Source organism: Ictidomys tridecemlineatus, chromosome 8 (assembly GCF_052094955.1).
Source record: "Ictidomys tridecemlineatus isolate mIctTri1 chromosome 8, mIctTri1.hap1, whole genome shotgun sequence".
Taxonomy (NCBI): Eukaryota; Metazoa; Chordata; class Mammalia; order Rodentia; family Sciuridae; genus Ictidomys; species Ictidomys tridecemlineatus.
The window spans coordinates 50664369-50680977 of record NC_135484.1 but is presented as its reverse complement, the minus strand read 5'-3'; the positions used below and the strand labels follow the sequence as shown (position 1 = coordinate 50680977).

Here is a 16609-nt window from a genome sequence, read left to right as displayed (position 1 = left end):
TGGCTTTTCCTCTGTGGTTAGCCTACCTAACGGGCTATGTTGGAGATGACAGTGAGCCCTCTTTTTTTTGAAAAGCAGAACTAGAGGAGAGCATAGCATGATTCCCAACTGAATTCAAATTCTCCTTTTTAAATAACAGGTATAATGCGAACACAATACTGTCTTTCAGATTACTGTTCAAAATACTTTCAAATCCATTATCCTATTTTTGAGGCCCCATTGTGAATCTCTAAAGTAAGTTTCCTTACTTTAAAGTTAAACATCATTGGCAGGTTTCAATATGCTATACCTTTCATCATTCTAGCTAGTGCTGCCAGGAGCCCTGATCCCTAGCAAGATACTAGAAGAGAGAAGCCTGTCTCCAGATGCTGGGATTGTTCTGTGAGTCTGCTGTGGCTTCTCTCAGGTTTTATTAAGAAAACAAACTATGCTGATTAGCTTCTCTGAAAAACTAGATGGAAGTTTTAAGCTCAAAAGCTCTTATTGACCTCTCCTAAGGCTTCATTTTTAAAATGAAAAATTCTTTTTGTTAGGATTTACTGTTTGACTTTTTTGAAAAAAATATTCAAAGTTCCCATAAATATTTCATAACCATGGGATAGGAAGCAAGATGAAAAGGCAAGAAAGGAGGGAACATTTTTAAGCATTTACTACATGCCTGGCACTATTCTAGAAGCTTTCTATCCTTCATCTTACCTTATTTTGACAACCTCCCCAGGAGTCAGTTCTGTTTTCCCCATTTTATTAGCAGAAATTCTGAGAGATAAAGTAGTTTGCTTAAGGTCACACAACTTGTAAGTGAACTGAGATTCAAACCCAAGTATGTCTGATTAAAAGCTTTACCAAGCCAATGGAAAAACGTGTGAAAGTACATCACAGACTCAGCTTGGTCAATGTTTTCTGCCCCATATTGTATTTGGGGAACTTGGACAATGCCATTATTCATTCATAGAATTTCTTTGCCCATTCCAGCAAATTATCATTTCCTGCTTCCTCAATTATCTGTATATTTAGCAGAAACATTTAACTTTAAATATTTCCCCAACCCTATCAGGCAGCGTGCAGAAATCCTTTTACTCTGTCTCTGGAGGTTTCTGCCTTCTCAGCTGTGAAGGTTTCAGTGTAAAGAGCACATCTGCACCTTCCTACTTGCTGCAATGTTTTCTAGTCCTTTCTGGGGCAGGGATCTAGGCTGCTCTTTAGGAAGGCATGATGGATGCCCTCTGGGCTGCATTGTCTATTGGTTTAATAAGCACGTTCCATGGTGCTTTTACAGATTTTTCTCATTTTTTACATTCTGTCTCTTAATCTCTGCTCTCATTTACATGGTGATTTATAGGAACTTTGAATATGATAATCTAAAAGGTATATCTGAGAAGGAGGAATGAACAGGTTTCTGCTTCTTAGGAAAAAATCTGCAGTCACCTGCTTCTTTGAAAACCTGACCTTGAAACTGAGCTCAGTCTTGGGTCACAGTGAGGGTCAACAAAAAGAGACCAGCTGTCACTTCTTTCACATTTACTGTGTACTGCCTTGGGTGGTTAATGATTCTTTCCCCTGCTGACATCATATGTCCGCAACTACATTTTAAATAATTGCAGGGCAAGAGTGTGTCACTCCTGTTTATACCAAACATAGTATATTGCACATACTAGGCATTTAATGAGTAGATAGAGGTTGGCTGCCAATCTGTTGAACTCCTTTTTGAATGACAGCTTCATTAGAATTGGTGGCATGATGGAACCAGGCCTCTCATACTCTGGAGTGTCAGGGACCGACTTCTGCTTCAGCACTCAGATGCTAGCCTGAGTCAGAAGTAGACTAGGCAGCCACTTATTAGACATAATACGAAGTGTCCTAAGTGCTCCCTCTGCTAAATCTGCTTTGATGCCTGAGGACCTAGATCTTAGGTTTCTTTGGACTGAGGCTCTGACAAGGTCATGTAAGGCTGGCTGAGCTGAGCCCTGACTTGGTTAAGGTTTGTTGGGGATAGTCATCTGTGAACAGCATAAGTGAATGACTCACATTAGGGAAACTCTGTAAATGAGATGCTGAGCTTCTTAAACAAAATAGAGAAAACACGATGGTGAAAACACTATTTGTTAAAGAAATAGAGAAAACAAAATAGTAAAGACACTATCTTTAAAGCCAGTCAGTCATGAGAGCTGTGATGTTATTGGGAACTTTTGAATGGTGTTTATTATTACAGTATATCCATCTGAACCACTAAGGTGGTGGCTCTTTTGATTTGACCTGGGTGAAAATTAGATATGAGATTGTTTTTATAACTACTACTGGATTTTTAAAAATTTGAATATTTAGAGCTTGTTTTTCAAGCTACTTCAAAATATTTGCATGAAAAATCTGCCTTCTCAAAATGTCAGGTATCATTTCCATCAGCATGTCAGTTTTTAAGTCATCTTTCCTGTTTTCCTCCTAAATTTGTAACTTCTTACTTACTAAGGACTAAGAAAACAGACACCTGCACTTCAAACTGAGTATAAAAGTAAGAGTAATTGTGATCTGAGTGACGGTTCAATGGTTGTGTTTGGAGTACGAGTAGGGGTGTTTAGTGCCTAGTAATAGTATTTCACCTGGAAGGATTAGCTCATGAAACCCTTTCCTTGAGTGACACCATTGCTCAAATTAGTTCTTCAAGCAGCCATATTTTTTTTTCCTCTTGGGGTCAAAGATAAGGTGATGTGTGAAGGGACAGCCTGAGTATCCTCTGGGAGGATAGGGGCCAGGGTAGGGGTGCTGGGCATCTTGTTGGAGGAAAGTGGAAGCCCAGGCAGAAGCAGTGAGGGGTAGCATTCTAATCATAAACTGTTGCTTTACTATTTTGCAGTTTCTCTGGCTACACAAATTCTCCTCAGGTCAGCTGCTTTCCACAACTGTGTTTAGAAATTGTCTGTGTTCTAGGAGCCCATTTGAGAATGAGCATCTTGTTTTGAAAATCATTTTGAAACTAGAGTTGAGTGAATTTATTTTTAGTCATAAATGAGAGTAATGAAAATATGACTATTCTGCTTTTTCATTATTTTGACCTTGTAAAAATTAAAAATAAACTATTATTTTTCTTTTTACCTTGGGAGGACTGTATAAAATTCCACATTTTGTGTGCATTTCCTCCATGAGAATCTACCATCCAGAACCCATTTGAGAGGGATTTTTCAAACTCTACGAAACAGAACTTCTCTTAAGTCTCTGAGTAACTGAACTTCACAGGTAACAACAGATTGCAAAATAAAATCAGTTAACCCCTGTACTCCAGGAACATTGGCCCATGTCCTAGATAATACAGGATGCTGAAAACTGGTCATGCCCCAGCCTCACCTAAACACGATTCTTCTCTCCTCAGAGGAGTGGAGCATTTGACCACTGCCATTATTGAGAGCCAGGCCTCATTGTCATGCCTAAATGAACACAGCTACAAGCAGCTGTCTGTGGAGGGCACTGCCTGTGAGATGGCAAAGGCCAGGCAGGTACCTGCGGCCCAGCTGCCACTCAGCGATGAGGCTGGCAGGCCGGCCTAGCGCCAGCCTTTTCAAAAGCAGCCCTTTTGATAACACCGATTACATTCGCCTCACTAGAGCCTGGGGTGATTGAGCAGCAGCCAACTTCTCTAGGTAACAAAGAGGAGGGAAAGTAATCCAAACACAGGTTTTATTATAAAAACCAGGGAGTGAGAGAAGTATGTTTATTCTGTAAGATAACACACCTGCTCTGTGCTGGGAGGCTCATTTCCATCAGTTGCCATGGCAAACTCGTTATACTTCAAGGCCATGTGGCTTTGTTTCCTTTGGAGATCTGGTCCTTGTCCTACCTTTTCTAACAACTCCAACACAATGACATGGAAGCCTGCAACAGCATAATTGATTTCTCCTTCCCTCTATCAACAGTTCGCATTTGTTCGGCACAGAACTGAGTCTGCCTTCTCCTTTGAACTCCTTGCTAACCATGAAGGCATGCTTCAGAGAGCTATCCTCATTAACATTCCAGGTCCCTCTTCCCTGTCAGCAATAAACAAGCCCTGCATCAATGGCCTTCTTCCTTCCAGCTTTACAAATGAGTGGCTCAGTTCCATGTTTTACTGCGGATCCAGGTGCCCAGGCATACAACGCTGGGCTAAGAAGCACGCAGGAGAGTCTAAAAATAGAACAGCAGTTTTGGACGCATACCAGAGCAGCTACTTCATCTCAACTTGCTTTGCACACTAAGCCTAATGGGATCCATCAGGCAGGAGTTCTCTCTACGCTCTCTCTCACCACCTTTCCCCTCTCTCCCCAGCTGCCTTCTGCCATCAGCGCCTTCCTGGTGAAGGGAGCAAAGGGAGGTCAGGCAGGGTTCAAAAAATGTGTGCCCTCATGGTTTTAGTTTACAAGCCCCGAGAGACCCGGGGGCTACGATTACTCCTTTCTTGAGAAAATTTCTAGAAAAGAGCAGGAGGCCTAGCACACGGTCACCTTTGCCCATGTACACTTTGGTCCAAAACCAAGACTGTCATATTTAGCAAAGGCTCAAGTAGCACTTCCTAATCTCTCAAATAAATGTGACCTAGGCCCATACTCACAGATTCCTGGAGAAGTTAAATAGAAAACTTGACTAAACTGACTATTCCTCTTAAAGGTACCACCTGCTTGGCTTGAGGCTAAGAACTTGAGATCAAATACACAGTCACAGATAGAGGGACAGTCTAGGGTCTGTGAAAGCCCCCTCCTTCCACCAAGTATCCTGATGCTATCCTGCCTGGGCATAAGGCCTCTCAGAATGCCAACTGTACTAAATAAGCAAGGCTCCTTTGTGCTGTGGATACACCTCATGATAAAGAATACTGTTCACAGAAAGAGACTTAGCATGACCCAAGTATTTCTTCTATTACTATCTGAAAGATAATGCATATGTTCCAAACAGGGATGTATTATTCCAACAAGTGTCACCCTTGTAGAGTCAGAGTATGAGAAAGATTGAGTATCACAGAAACTAAAATATAAACCCCTTTTTCATTGTAATTGTTTTGGAGATTAGCCAGATACATTTTTTAAAAATTGATCCAACAGCAGATATTGTCTGTTAGCTTTGTGATGGTGTTAAGGCCTTTTAAGTTATAACTTGGTTTCACATAATACCAGTACAAAACAAATATGCCAAACCACCTCAAGAAAAGCCATCCTCCATAGAATCAGCAATAATTAATTCCCCTAAGAATTTCTCTCAGAACAAGTTGCAACATGATCATTTAATCCTCCAGCCACCAGAGGACGGAGGTACATCTTCCCTCAGGCCCCCCCATATTCGTTGACAATCTTTCTTTTACCTCAGGGAGATCCTGGGTCATTTGTTGAACAAATCTCTCATCAAAATCCAGAAAGCTTTCTAGGTTTGCCAATCAATGGCTGCAGTCTAGGAACCAGAACACCTGGGTGTTAGCCCTAGCGTAAACTTTGAGGAGCCACGGTTTCCCTGGGCCCTGCTTTCCTCCCATGTAAAGAAAAGCTTGGTGCTGGAGGGGTGGGGGGAATGTGATTTCTAGGGTCCCTCCCAGACTGAGAATTCCATGATAGAAATAAAGGCTCTGAGAATGTCATTATTTTGGTCCTTGCTTTCTTCCTTGTATTTTGTTGTTTATTTGGTCAGTGGTCTCATACAGAGCTCTTTATCTTGAAAGATAGTGTGTAATTTTTCAGGATGAGAGGCATTGCTTCTTTGGGGTATTTTCCCACAGAGTAACCTTCCTTCTCTTTGCATTTTCTACTAGGAGGTGAGTTTCACTGATTCTTCTTGGTTCATTAAGAACAAACAGAAAGATCCTGTGTTTTGTGAGACTCTTTCTGGATCATTTCCCAATGATCACAGGACTTTGCAATCCATTTGGCAAAGGTGATGGTGACAGTGGGGTATTTGGCAAAGTAGATGAGGTAGTTGACGAAGTGACTGGGCTAAGAAAAATGCTCTTGGCAAAACATCATGAAACAAGGATGGAATGTTCAAAATGGGGAATTTGTACCCCTTGCTGAGATGTCTGAGAAAAACTCCCCTTTAAGAGGTGATATATTTAATAGAAAACAAAAGGGAATCAACAACAGTAATTTTTCTGAGCACTGAGTGAGAAATAGCTAATCTAATACTTTGGGTCTAGCCATGTACCAAGACATCTTTGAACAATATAGAAGTTAAATTAAACTAGACAGGCAGATATTTTCTGAAACCAGTCACAAAAATTAAAAATTACCTTTAAAATTCTAAATTAGTCACTAAATATTAGACAAGAATCTAAACTGGCATCAAAAATCAGTTTCGATTTGAATAAAGCCTCGCTCGGGTTTAAGAGGTTATTTTTTACTAAGTCAGCCCTACTCCACGTCCACCCCCAAAATATCAGCAGATGGATACATGAAGACCAGGATAAAGTCTAAATAAACCATGTGTTAATCTGAGTGTCAGCGCTCTAAAATAGTTGTTAAAATTCCTTTGATGTTGGTGGTCATCACATTTCATAGAAATTTCAGGGACCAAGCTGCCATCACTTGGCTAGGCGGTGCGCGTGCCTATGCATGCATACGTGCTTTTTGTTGTGTTTTGTTTTGTTTTGCAACCAGTGGTACCAGCTGTAACACTTTAATGACTACTTGTGGAACACCAGGGACCTTTCTTTTAACCAGCTGGGATAGGAGGAATAGAAGAAACTCATGGATGAGAGGTCTTTGAAGGGAAAAGGGGATAATGATATCAAATTATTAAATCTTTGCAAACTAGAAACAGTTCAGAGTAATAATTGCTGATATCATTTTATTTACATGTGTGTAGAATCCTTAATAATGGTGTCACCTCAGGCCAAATAATAATAATAATAATAATAATAATAATAATAATAATAATAATAATAGAGAAAGAAGTTTTATGAGTATATGTTTGGGATGTTTTCCAGGAATTTCAAGTTGACCAAACAAGAAAGTTCACTCTACTAGATCTCAAATGCTACAGAATTAAAGATTCTTATCAATAGGTCTTGCAAATGGGTAATTCAGTTATGCTAGCTTTTCTCTTCCTGTAGTCAGCTCTACCCCACTTCTACCCTACTAGGGTGTCTACTATGTAAGTTAAAGACATTTAATTTACCTAGTAGACATCTAAATTATATAATAAAACTAGTATGCCTTGTAATTCATTAGCAGTATTTCTTATTTATAATGGACATATAAAGTATTTCTTATTTATAATGGACATATATGTGGTGACATATAAAGATTGAACTGTGTTATTACAAAGTTGAGACTTGTTTAAGAGGCTAAGTGCACAGACAAGAAGAGCAGTTGGTCATTCTCTGATTGGAGATGGCCCATTCTCTCTTTACAGAGGGTGCTGTACTTGAGCCTTACTTAGCTTTTACTTTATCTTCATCTCACTTCAATTCTGCTGTCACTTATAATAAAGTTCTCTTACAGGCCTTTAAGGGGATAAAAAAGAGGAAGCAGTAGTTTCCACTCCCCAAAAGTCTTCATATCAACCTACTATTTGGGTCATAAAGCCTTCCTACCTTGCTAATTTATTTATTTAGATTTTATATACATATATACGTATTTTGTCTAAACACATGTGTATGGATTCTTTTGAGATCAGATAAGCTATATACATATATATGAATAAATAAATACATTTACAAAATTATTAACTTGAAGTTATTTTTGAAGATATTAAAAAAGACACGGTTTCTTTTAAGAAAATGGATGTATTAGTATGTACAATTTTTATATTTTTATGTATTAGTTAACAATAAATTTACTTTAAAAGGAAAATGTAAATTTATCTCTTGGGGGTTTTAATTATGAAAATAAAAACTCAGTCACTTCTCAAAAGAGAACTTAGAATTTAGGCCCCAGACCTTAAACCTTCTGGGGTCATTAGAGGGACCTTTGTCCATATCATTTTACATATGAATTCCCAGAGTCTCAGAAAAGTGAAAGAGGACTTGCCAAAGGTCAGTCCGGTAGTTAGTGACAGGATCAAGACAGTGTTAGGACTAAAATTAGAAGACAGGTTTCCTAAACTACAACTCTGGCCTGCATTGTGCATCCCCTGTCACTTTATACACATACTCAAATATTTTTACATGTATTGTCAGACCTTAAGAATGATAACCACACTCTTTTTTTGGTTTGTTTGATTTTCTTTTTTCTTTTTTGTGCTCTACCACTGAGCTATACCCCAGCCCAGTGACACTGTTCAGAATCATGGTTGTGTCCTATACAAGGTTGTTTTATTTAAAAATCTCTACTGTAAGAATAAAGCTTTTATAATTATGTTTAAGAGGAGTTTTTACCTGGTTTTCATTCTTTATCACAGAGAAGTCTGTTACATTTATTTAATATTATATTTAAGCAACTTGGTTGATGTCCCAGGAAGCGACTGCCCATATCATTATAAATTAGTATCTATCTCCTTTGAGATAAGTGAAACACACTCTTACAAAAAACAAATATTTTATTATTTGTACATGAATCAGTTTGATGTGAAGACACTCAAACATCTGGCTAATTCATAAAAGTAGCCTGAAGCAACGGGAGTGTGTTTGTGGTCATTTACATTTGTTGCAACATTACTTACATTATCTAGTCACTAAGTACTGAGGGGCACATCAGATGGTTAGAACACATCAGACATTTTCACCTTTGGTGGGGAATGGAATGCAACAAGTCATAAGGGCAGATATTCTGCAGAACTGGTTTTCTGGGGCTTGTGGGCCTCAGAGGGAGGGAATGAGAAAAAAATAGCTGTGAGTGCCACTGACCAGCCTCAGCCACAAGAATGCTGTCAAAACAGGGCCCCAGGCATGGCCAGACTCCAGTGGTCTGGGAATGGCCCCTGTCACAAGGGGACCACTTGAAGGGTGGGCAGGGGCCCCCGGGGAGGAGCCACATACTCTTCTTCTCTGAGCAGCCGCAGCAGGATGTTTTTTTTATTCTTGGGCCAGCTGTAAACATGAGTGTTCTGAAGCCAGGTGGGCACATGCTCCTACAGGAGAGACAATGACAAAAACAAAGGTCATTAGAGAAAAACCTGGATTCCAGATCCCAGGCTTGGTTCCCAAACATCTCTGGCTTTCCCTTCATGGGCGTTTCCTACTGAACTATCCTGGGAGTTGTTCTGTTTTGCTTTTGGAAGGGTCTTAGCATGTGCAATGCTCTTGGCTTCGGGTGCAAGCTGTAGATCTCATTATGGAAAACACATGTGCACAGCATTTTCTGTCAGTCTCCCAGGCTACCTGCCCTTTGCATTTCAACGTGCTTTTCACCACCTTCACATGAAAGGGGTAGGACAGAGGTCACACAGAGTGATGTGAATTCCCCCGTGACTTCAGGAGAAGCAGGCCAAGGCTGTGGGCTTAATCTAATTCATCATCCTTTCACTTCAGCCCCAGGTCTGGCCTGCAGTAGAAGGAGCCCATCAGACTCCTGTTGTCAGGCAAAGGCAGAAACTGAGAGCCTGGGGTTCTGGGAGCTCAGTTTCTGACTGCCCTCATGGAGCGGATGTTCTGGCGGGTAGAGGCAGATGATTATTAAGTAAAATGGGTAGTGCCGTCAGTAGTAATATGTGTTGTGGAGTAAAATAAAACAGAAAGAGGAGAGGCGGTGCTGAGGCAGGGGTGAAAGGTTTGCAGTTTTAAATAAGATGCCTAGAAAGGTCTCCCTGAGAAAATGAGCAAAGACCTAAAAGAACAGATGGACAGAGTTTTGTGGTTGTCCAAGTCCAGGCAACTAGAAAAGCAGTGCGAAGTCCCTGAGGTGGGCTTCCACTGTGATTGGAGCAGAGTGAGCAGGGGAGGAGGCTGTGGCAGGGCCTTGTAAGGCTTTACTTTGAGATGGACTCCTTTGGGGATCCTAGGATGAGCTTAGAAGCAGCACCTGGTATGTCAGGCATCATTCTGAGTTTTGAAGAGAGACAATGAAAAAGAGCCCATAACTGCCCTTTGGAGTTCAAAATCTTCTTTGGAGATAAACTACATAAACTATTTTCTAGGCAGTGGCATATCAAGGGGCAGTGGTGAGAGCCACTTGTCCCCAGTTCTGGCAATAAGGGGATTTAAAAATAATAATAAAACCAACTAGAAGTTGGTTTATTTTATATTGCCATACTCTAGTTATCTTAACAATAATTCCCAGTATCCCCAGCCCCAACCACATTCCACTGATTCAAGAAAGACCAGACAATGAAATATATCAACATGGAGAGGAGAGGTCTCAGGGGACCCTAGGGAGGTTGAGTGATATAAGGATAAGCAAGGATTCACTCCGCTGACAAGTTAGTTAAGGGCATTACATGTAGAAAGAACAGAAAGGGCAAAGACATAGACATGAAGGGACATGTCATATGTGAGGGCACGCTGACATGGTCCAGGATCCAAAGATAGAACATAGGGTAATAAGAAAGAAGACTGAGCAAAGTGGGCACCGTCCTCTTCAGAGTGGCCCCATATATGACATAACGCTAAGAAACATAGGTGTGGTCTTTTATTCTGTGGGGAAATGCCACATTTTTAAACTGGAGAGAAAGAGAGATCAGGTATACATTTTGGGGTGTTCCTCTTTGGTGATAGAACAGAGGATGACTGGTATGGGGTCATAGTGGAGATGGGAGACCAGGAAGGAGACTTACCAGGACAATGAGGGTCTGGGCAAGAGAGGGTCAGGGAGGATGATAAGGCATCCTATGGTACAGGCTATTTACTGTACAACCCTACATGTCCCATTCATATAAATTGGACCCTCCCTCATCCAGAGCAGAGAGGTCTCAGTGTAGTCCTCACATCCGGGGGTCCTCCAGAGTGAGCTGGGTTTGGGTTCAGGGTGCTGTGGTCTGATTCTCAAGATGATTATTTCACTACCACCTTTCCTTTGCCACGCCTGGAACATACTCTCCCATGGTTTTGCCCCTGTTCTCTCAACCTGTTGGCATCCTCACATATGAAGTTAGCATATAGCAAAGTTAATTTCAGGTAACTGTAGGTTTAATTCTCTGCCGCTTTAAGAACTGAACTATGTACAACAAAATGCTTATGTGGAAGGAAGTTAGCAAAAATGTCCACATCTTGACTCTTACGTACAAGAGATAAGAAGCATCAGATGAATGTTCTTTTTTGAATTTAAACTCAAGCTACCTCTTTGTGTTCTGGGGGCTGTTTGAACAATTAGGACAGCCTCAATCCTATCAGACAACACTTTAAACCTTCCTGATCCATGCTGCCAGAGTGAATGGTACAACTTGTTGATCTTTCAGGTAATACTCTTTTCTCTAAGGATTGACAGAGAGTTGACAAGGTTTTCCACTTAAATTCCCAGGTGGCAAACAAACCAGAGATTGAATTGTAAGGCTTCCTGTTTCTTCATTTGTTTACCTTTGTGGCATTTGGGAAGAGCACAGGGATGAATCTGAAATTCATGCTTCCTTGTTTTATGAATTCAATCTGCATCTGAAATGAAACAAATAGAAATGTTTAATTTCAGGGAAAGAGGAGGGATTAATTATACCCACAACAATGCAGGCCCACATGGTCATTTTATTTCAGTTTTCTTATTTGAGTGCCACATACTTATACCTTTAAACCCTCCCCATTAGAAACCATGCCATCTACTTGTTTATCAATCATTCACTGAAAGTCTATTAAAAGTCACATTTTCTGGGATTTAAGGACTAGGATATACTCTAGAGTTCTGGAGCTGGCTACTTTTTTCCCAATTCTGTGTTCAGTGGTTTTATTTTAGTAGCTTGAAAGCGTCCATGGTGAGAGTATTTATCCCAAGAAAATGAGTAAGCACTACAAATCCAGACTTTTTATTTTTTAGAACAAATTTAGCAGACCACTGATGCAATCCCTGTCCTCCCAAAGCTAGCAGTCTATTAAGCAGACAGATAAGTAAGTTACCAACCAGAGGGCAGTGCAAAAAGTATGAATGTTTGCTGTGGAAGTCCAGAATGGGGGCTATCCATTCAGCATCAAGAATTTTAAAGGCCAATTACAAGGGAGAGTTCATTTGAGTATGGAAGTAAAGAAATTGTAGCCAGCTAGGGAAATGGGGGAAAGCAAAAGGACAGTCACAGCCCAGGACAGAGCAAGCACGCTCTGGGGTGTGGAAGCATGTTAACGTGCAGTCCATTGTGGCTGGAGTGTGAGATGGGTTTGGCAGAGAGGGAGGAGACATGGTTGGGAGGTCAACTGTGAAGAGCCCAGGCAGCCTGAGGTTCCCACATCAGTTCAATTTGTTTTTACACTGTGGTGGCCCAAGAAGATTTAGCTGCCAAGACTCCAGCAAAATCAGAATTTTCAATAGCAGGGGAGTTAGATGCTTCCAAATCCCATGACTAGTGTATGCTTTCAGTCATCTGATGACAAGGAGATGAGAAATTATGTGCTCCCAACTATTTTATCTTCCAATTGATTTTTATAACTGATAAGTCTTCATCATGCATGGGAATAAAAACAGAAAAGAAGAAAGTGGCAGTAGTGATAAGTGGTTTTGAAATCATAGAAATCCTTCTTAAATACTCTCTCTCTCTCTCTTTCTTTCTCTCTCTCTCTCTCTCTCTCTCTCTCTCTCACACACACACACACACACACACACACACACACACACACACGCCCACATACATCACAAAACATAAATCTACCACAAGGTGTTTTCTCAGAATCGCCTCCCTTCAAAAATCAGAAGATAACGCCAAAAGTATATTTTAAGTTAACCCAAGTACTATGCAGCTAACAGTACCAATCACACCAGCACAGAGTAAAAATATGAAAAGATGGGCACAGAGTTAAAAGAAGCAGGTTTTGATTCTGACTGCTCAGACATAAACTGTGAAGTTTGGCTTGTCCACTAGGCTGCCCAGTCTGTTGAGGGACTAGCCAGCAGCAGTGCATTTTAATTTTCTTTCACTTTCTGGATGTTGGCTTTCTCTGAATAGCTTGCCCTGTCATGCAGCTACTTGTGGGTGCCTTTGCATTCCTTTTGTCATGGTCAAATTCTTATTGTCCCTGGTTTTCTGGCACCTGGTGAGGTTCAGCAAGTCAGCCAGGTGGGCAAGAAGGCGCTTCTGCATCTGACCTGTTCACCCCTTTCTGTGATGAGGAAAGGCCCAAGACATTGGTGCCCAGGAAACCAAGTTTGGAGACATGGTGCTTACAGCTGGTGTAGTCAGCCACACTCTGGAGTTGAGCTTTGCCACATACCCGCAGAGCTAGACAGGTCTCCTCAGGAACTGGCAGAGACCTGGAGCTCTTCCCTCATACCAGCTATCAGCTCCTGGGACTGGCAGGTTCTTAGAAAAGCAGACAAGACATCAGGTGTTCTGGGAACATGCAGATGTGCTGCAGCCAGCCCAGGGATGGCAGCACCCTGAACCAGCTGTGACCTTTTAGGTGAATTTACTTCCAGAAACATACCTTTTTTGAGCCCTGCCCATGCACTGACAGACTAGGTGAGACTGGAATAGAAGGGAGACTTATCTCTTGACTCTTGGCCTTATTTTTTAACCTCACCACCATGCTTTGGCTTTTGCTTTGGGATGGTTGTGAGCAGTCCACACGGTAAAAGAAGAGACATAAAACCTGAAGACTCAGATAGGGAACACCCACTAATGCACCCACCCTGCTCCCTTCCTATGTTCCTGACCCACAGAACAGAACTGGGATTTACCTTTGCTTCCCCTAAGATAAAACTATGTCCTGAGACTGCCTGACTGCTTTCTGTATCATGCTGCTCACTTATTCCATCTGGACCACTTCTGCTTCCAGTCCCATCTGCCCATCCTAGTCAGTGATTCTCTGTGCCCATTTCAGGTGCCCCCCACCCTCTCTCCCCGGGCAGTGTTAGAGCTGAAATGGAGTTCTAGTCCAGTGATTTTTCACACCTTTTTAAATCTCAGAATCCTTGGAAACAAGCAAGCTGAGAAACACAAACCAGTTCTGGCTGAGGTGCCGATGGGAGGCCCAGAGCCAGCCCCACCCCCAGGACATATGGGAACCCATTAGAGACGTCACAGGACAGTTTGAAAGTCACAGGTCTAGTCTGGCTTCCTAGCCAAGCAGAAATTCTCCTCAGCGCATCTGAAATCACCAAGAGGAAAAGGATTGCTGGCCATAAAACAGCCAGTTCCAACGCTGGGTGATATATTTGCCCAGAATGTTCTCTCAGATGCTGAGCAAGTCTAATTCCCTCTAAATTTCTCCTACTGTTTTTTATTCGATCAGGCCCCATGGTGCAGGTATGACAGTGGAATGATGCCCCACCTATCGTGAGCTAAGAACAATACCCTGTAAGCATCTGATATGTGCCAGATACTTCACAACCATTACTTCATTTCATCTTCATGACACTGCTCAGTATTAGTGATCCATTTTATGAATAGGGATAGAGGCACAAGAAGATTTAAGCAGTTGGGCCATGGTGCTTTAGAAAGCCAAATTTGAACAAAGTCTTTATGATGGAACAGCATGTGTCCTTTCCACTATGCCACCTGCCTCTCTGAAAAGGCAGGGGACCAAATATGACACAGCTGCAGGAGCCCTCTTTCCTCACAGCCCTGTCTCCACCCTCCTAAGGAATTCTCATTTCTTGGTAAACGGCCAAGCCAGCGGAGCAGACTTTCCAGAATCTTGGCTCTCAGAGATCACAGCGATCTCCCCTTGTCACTGATGGGAGAACTGAGTCCTATCAGAGGCATGGTGACTCACCAGGGTCTCAAAGGTAGATGGAACCTCGACTGACTGTCCCTCTCCTGACCAGGGAGACCTGGGATTCATGCCGCCTTCAGTTGGTCCCCGTGAAGAACTGATCTTCCCTGGAGAGAGAGCCCATCCCTGAGGGGCGATGAGGCCCTGTGGTCCCCTTACCACTCACCATTCGATGAATGTACTTAGTATGTAAGCCATGCTCATCCTCGTCCAGCTGCGACTCAGCGCCTTCCACATCCTGTTTGTATTTGGGGCTGATTGCTACGATTATCATCACTGTCTTCTGTTAATGAGAGGGAGAGAAGTATGTTTATGGAAGTGGGAAGTGTGGTCCATTTGGTGAAGGCTGGCTGGAAGCTGGCCAGCAGGACTGTGTGCATTCCCTGACCTGCTCGCAGATGGAGGGCCAGCCTCCATCTCTGTGGAAAGTGAAAGGCACTGGCCCCGATTCAGGCACACGGTTGTCTCCACTCCTCCCCACTGCCTGCCTGCCCAGCTCCCTAGCAAAGGACTCAGAGAAGAGCTCTCTTATGCAGATGTGATTTGCCCACCATTTTCCACAACCATATCTAATAAACAGCTAATGAAAGCCTGAATCACTGAGTGAGCCTGCAAAAAAAGGCGCTGCCGCCAGATGATGGAAAGATTTCCCCCTCCCCGAAGCTGGATCTGAGCTATCAGTTTCTGTACTCTCCACTGCCCTGCTTTCCACGTCCGCATTAGCACAGTCAGTAGGAACAGACCCTTCAGCACAAAGCAACATCAGGCTGCAGACAAAGGGAAAAGCTGCAAAACCCAAGCCTGCTGAGACTCCCGTCCCCCACCGGCAGCCGCCCAAAGAAGCGGCCATGGACAGGGACACACTGGCAGCAATCAATTTCTATCTTGTTAAAGCACAAAGTGTCCCAGTGGCTGGTATAGATTCTGTCAGCAGAAAACAGATCACGAATCAAGGGGCTACAAGTGGGAGCCTCGGGGCAGGGTGCTGCACCGATTTAAGTCTGCAAGGAAACCTCTTCAGTCCAGTCCTACAGAACACTTGGGGCGCCTTGCATTCAATTGAATTCTGCTCCCTCCCCACTCCCTGCCTTCATTTCCTCCTTTCCTCTTCTGGTCTAGAAATTGTTTGCTCTGATTGTTATCAACCACCTGTGTCTGGTTTGACCGTTATTTCCTGCCTGTGCATGTCCAGGAGAGTGACCCCATCCTTCCTTTCCAAGTCTCTGCACGACTTCCAACAAGCGAGGCTTTGTCCAGACTTTTTCAGCTCCACACTTGGGTGCATATGCCAGTGCTTCTTCCGTTGGGGGGCAGGGGGAGCCTCACAAGCTAAGCTAATTGTCTTACTCGCCAGCAAAAGTTCTCAGAATTTTGGAATGTACTTACATCCCGAAGGTAACGCTCCATCCATTTAATGATATCAATACCTCTGATTCTATCTTCAAATATATCAATCTACAAAAGAAAGATGTGGGAGATGGCCCTTAGTAAGTTTTCTCTGGATATAGAGTTTGAGAAAACACAAGATATTATACACATTTACAACTCATAAAGTTACTGGAACTCAGGGTCTCACACATACTATGCAAGCCCTCTACCACTGAGCTATATCACCAGCCCTAATTATGTTTTTGCAAAACCTAAGGGACACGGTATACCACTAAATTGGATGTAAACCAACAATATACTATATATTACTATACACACACACACACACACACATTTGAAAGACAAACATAATTCTGGAACATGTTAATGAATATGTATCATGCAAGTGCTGAGAGACACACTGTGGTACTTTACTTGCATTAGTTAGCTCATTATTAGGGTATTATGTCCAGATTCAACATATACGTTTCAAAATTATTGTATGAAACTTGGAGC

The 16609-nt window shown here is 42.3% G+C and overlaps 2 protein-coding genes across 4 annotated transcripts in view; one reads left to right on the top strand and one right to left on the bottom strand.

The window, feature by feature from the left end:
* LOC144366091 (uncharacterized) overlaps positions 1 to 16609 on the top strand; it is a 108341-nt gene that overhangs the window by 66937 nt on the left and 24795 nt on the right. The window lies entirely within an intron of this gene.
* Traf3ip2 (TRAF3 interacting protein 2) overlaps positions 8464 to 16609 on the bottom strand; it is a 40136-nt gene continuing 31990 nt past the window's right edge. For 2 of the 3 annotated variants that reach the window (XM_005337418.5, XM_040283221.2), the window contains 4 exons: positions 16112 to 16180; positions 14892 to 15008; positions 11393 to 11467; positions 8464 to 9012 (listed from right to left, as the gene is read on the bottom strand). In XM_005337418.5, the coding sequence (XP_005337475.1) occupies positions 8866 to 9012; positions 11393 to 11467; positions 14892 to 15008; positions 16112 to 16180 (408 nt within the window). In that variant the 3' untranslated portion in view covers positions 8464 to 8865. The other variant, XM_040283222.2, reaches the window with a different exon arrangement.